The sequence below is a fragment of the Myotis brandtii genome, unplaced genomic scaffold (assembly GCF_000412655.1).
Source record: "Myotis brandtii unplaced genomic scaffold, ASM41265v1 scaffold624, whole genome shotgun sequence".
Lineage (NCBI taxonomy): Eukaryota > Metazoa > Chordata > Mammalia > Chiroptera > Vespertilionidae > Myotis > Myotis brandtii.
The window spans coordinates 891,690-895,999 of NW_005370385.1; the positions used below are offsets into that span (position 1 = coordinate 891,690).

The 4,310-nt window shown below is 43.2% G+C and overlaps 1 protein-coding gene across 1 annotated transcript in view; it reads right to left on the reverse strand.

The window, feature by feature from the left end:
- The window catches only part of GALNTL5 (polypeptide N-acetylgalactosaminyltransferase-like 5), a 19,233-nt gene that overhangs the window by 13,335 nt on the left and 1,588 nt on the right, over window positions 1-4,310 (reverse strand). Inside the window, exons 3-5 of the mRNA XM_005880076.1 lie at window positions 2,874-3,040; window positions 2,280-2,402; window positions 1,558-1,807 (exon numbers count right to left, since the gene is read on the reverse strand). Of these exons, the coding sequence (XP_005880138.1) occupies window positions 1,558-1,807; window positions 2,280-2,402; window positions 2,874-3,040 (540 nt within the window). The remainder of the gene's footprint in view (window positions 1-1,557; window positions 1,808-2,279; window positions 2,403-2,873; window positions 3,041-4,310) is intronic.

Here is a 4,310-nt window from a genome sequence, read left to right on the forward strand (position 1 = left end):
TGGGAGAACTTCTGTGCTGGAGACACCCTTCTGGGGCAAGACTTGCTTCAGTGGGGCTTTGGTGCTCACTGAGTGTGGTCAAATTCTTGATATATTTTGAAGATGGAACCAGCAGATTTGCTTATAGTGGAATGTGGGGTGTTGGGAGGGAAAGAGTCACTGTTGGCTCCCACGTTTTAGGCCTGGGTACTTGGAAGACAGACTTGCAGGGCACTGAGATGGGGAATGCTGTAGGTGGGGCAGGGTTTTGGTGGGAAGATTCTTTTGGGATGTGTATTCGGCATTCAAGTAGAGAGGCCAGTAATAGTAGGATAGTTGGAGAGATGCATTTGGCATTCTGAGAGAGGTCAGGGCTGGAGACATAACTAATGGGCATCGTCAGTATAGGAGGATGAGATTCACTCTGAGGAGGGAGGGGGGAAGTGGAGAAGAGGACACGGGACCGAGACATGGACCCCTCAACAGTAAGAGGTGGGAGAGAAGAGGCGGACTCGGCAGAGACGATGGGAAGGAGTAACAGTGAGGTGGGAGGAAGACCAGGAGGCCGTGGTGGTCAGGAGCCCAAGGGAAGCGTGCACGTACAAGAGAAGGAAGGGAGAGCTCAGCAGGCAGAGCAAGTGAGATGAGGACTGAGAACTGGACACTGGATTTAACAATGGGAAGGCCATTGACAAGTTTGGGGTTTTTTTTTGCGGTGGTGGGGGGGAGGCAAAGCCTGATTAAAATGAGTTTAAGAGACAAGAGTAATAGAGGCAAAGATCAAGGACTTGCTAGGCTATAGTGTTAGAAAATTTACTCATGTGGTTTGTAAAACAAAGAGGTTAAAGGTAAAAGAAGAGAAGTGAGCTTGGTGTCAAAAGTTATCAGTAAATATGGAAAGGGACCTGGAGGCAGTCTCTTCAGAAATAGCCTCATCGATGCAGTTAAAAGTCACAATATTCAAATCATTCTCACAGTTAGAGGTTTCCCAGACCAATAATCTAGGAAAACCATAGCTCAGTTCTCCAAGCTTCTTTAGAACCTTCCCCAAACCTCCTCTCTAACCGCAGTCCCCTGCTCCCTCTGCACATCTGTCATGGATGATGTCCCACATTTTGGTACAACCTATGTGTCCAGTTTCCCAGACCAATAATCTAGGAAAACCATGTTCATCTCAACCGATAGAAGCCCCTGGATAAATATTTTAGAAACAAATGCAGCCTGTGGCAGAGACATCTGCTTTTTCTATCCACAGAGCTGGCATTTTGTTCATTGATCAGCATATACAACCTGCTACTGAGAGCCAAGTCCACATTCTAAAGATGGATCTTTGAGGCCAGAGGGATACTAACCACAGAGATGTGGTGAACTGGGGTGACATGCTCATTTTCAGTGGAAGGAATTCAAAACCTACTCGGTTCTATTAGTATAGACGTCTAGAAACAAGATAAATAACAAAATATCATGAAGCTCAAGAAATTGAAGAAATAATCTCTGAAGGCTTCTTTCCCCCACCCCCACCCCACCCCAGGTACCAACACACATCTGCCATTTCCCCGTAACCTGAAGAAGTCTCACCGGATGGGTGTGGTGGGTCCTTCTGGTCCATCCATCTCATAAGAGAAAACAGTGTCCCATACAAATTGCAGATGCCAGTTGAAAGCTCCTCTTACAATAGGAGCGGGATAGTAGTTCAGTGTCAGGTGGTCAATGGAATCCACCATGGGACACACCACCATTTTGCGGTCCTTGGCGATGGCGGACAGCAAGGGCTCCAGCCAGACTCTGTTCACTTCACAGTGGCTGTCCAGGAACACCAGCACGTCCCCTGGGGAGGCAGGAACAGGCTCGTGTTCACCATGTGGATGAAACACCTCACAACCCAAGCCAAAGCCCAACACAACCAGTTTGTGGAATATTTGCTGTGTGTTTGTCTCTCAAGGTGCTTTCAATCCCACTGGGGGGAGAGAAGAGACACATATTTTGTACCAGATGTGCAGAGGGAGCAGGGGAACTGCGGGTTAGAGAGTAGGTTTGGGGAAGATTCTAAAGAAGCAGGGAGAACTGAGCTAGCCTTCGATTAAAAATATTTTTTATCTGGGCTTTGACCACTCAGCTCAATTGAGCTGACATCGCCTACATATTTGAAATAACAAATAGATGTTTTGCCTTTCAGTCAAAAGAAAATTAAATTCTCATGGGACTCAAATACAGGTCCAGGCTCTGTTTAGGCGCGTGGAGACGTGGAGGGCCTCTGGGGGGGGTTCTTAGGCCTCATGTCCCCAGGGAAGTGTTCATACCTGAAGCGCGAGCCGCTCCAATCAACCTGGCGCGAATCAGCCCCTCTCTCTTTGTGGTTCTTATGACTTTAATTTTTCCCCGAAACATTTCCAGGTGATAGTCTAGTTTTTCTTTCAAATCATCTGAGGGGAAACAAGTGCAAGACTTGACAATGTGTTAAGTCTTTGTTATGGGGTGGGGCCACAACATTAGTAACAAAGAAACAGAATTTCCGAAGGATGAGGCCCAGAAATCAGGATTTTAAAAAGATTCCCAGGTGATTCTAATGTGCAGCCAAGGTTGAGCACCACTGATCTAGATAATTCCAATTCACCCTTCCAGCCCTCAGTTTAGATGTCACTTCTTCCTGATTGTCATCAATGATCTCTAAAGACCAGGTGGGTGCCCCTACGTTTACCTCATGGAAGTATTAACCACCCAATGTGCCCAATAATGTAAGACCGGTTCTTACATCCACACCAGCGTTGCAATAGCATGTAGCTCAGTGCCTGCCTCAACACCACCCAAAACTGTTGTGTAAAATAACTCACATGCCACCAGAGATAGCACTGCCTTCCAAGTGGATTAGGTAGACTACTAGTGTTCTGTCTTACCAAATTCGCTCATGTCATCTACCAAAATAATTTCTTCAAGGATCTGGTGTGGAGTGAGGTTCATGACACTGGACACTGTCCGAAACAAGGTATTGAATTCTTCATTGTGGAAACAAATGACAATGCTGGCAGTAGGTAGCCTGGTTGGGTAACGTTTTTTAAGACACCTGTAGGCATATATGAGAGGAAGAAAAATGATTCATGTTTTGGGATTGCAGCTAACCTGGTTTCAAACTATATTACAAAGCTATAGTAACCAAAACAATATGGTATTGGCATAAAAATAGACATGTGGATCAAAGAAACAGAATAGAGTCCAGAAATAAGCCCATGAATATATGCTCAATTAATTTATGACAAAGGAGGCAAGAATATACAATGGGGTAAAGACAGTCTCTTCTATAAATTGTGTTGGGAAAACTGGACAGCCACATGCAAAAGAATGAAACTGGACCACTATCTTACACCATACACAAAAATCAATTCAAAATAGATTAAAAACTTGAATTAAGACCGGAAAGCATAAAACTTCTAGAAGAAAACATAGGTGGTAAGCTCATTGAGATCAATCTTGGCGATGATTTTTTGGTTTTGACAAAAATAAGGGCAACAAAAGCAAAAATAAATAAGTTGGACTGCATCAAACTAAAAAGCTTCTGCATTACAAAGGTGAGCCATTAATAAAATGAAAAGGCAACCTAGTGAATGAGAGAAAATATTTGCAAATCATATACCTGGTAAGGGGCTATATCTAAAATATATAAAGAACTCACACAACTCAATGGCAAACAAACAATATGATTTGTTAAATGGGCAGAAGATCTGAATAGGTATTGTTCTAAAGAATACATACAGATGGCCAACAGGTACACAAAAAGATGCTCAACATCACTAATCATCAGGGAAATGCGATCAAAACCAAAATGAGATATCCCCTCACACCTGTTAGAATGGCTGTTATAAAAAAGACAAGGAATAACAAGTGTTGGTGAGGCTGTGGAGAAAAGGGAGCCCTGGTGCTCAGTGGGTAGGAATGAATTTAAATTGGTGCAGCCACTATAGAAAACAGTATGGAGCTTCCTCCAAAGTTAAAAATAAAACTGCCACATGGTTCAACAATTCCATTATAGGTACTTATCTGAAGATAACAAAAACACTACCTCGAAAAGCTATCTGCACCCCCATGTTCATTACAGCATTACTTACAATAGCCAACACATGGAAACAATCCAGTGTCCACTGGTGGATGAATGGATTAAAAAAGGTTATAATAAAACCATAAAAAGTTCCATCAAAAAATGGAACCATAAAAAGAAGGAAATCTTGCCATTTGCAACAACATGGATGGACCTTGAGGGCATTATGCTAAGTAGAATAAGTCAGAAAAAGACAAATTCATATAATCTCACTTACATGTGGAATCTAAACAACTCCTCC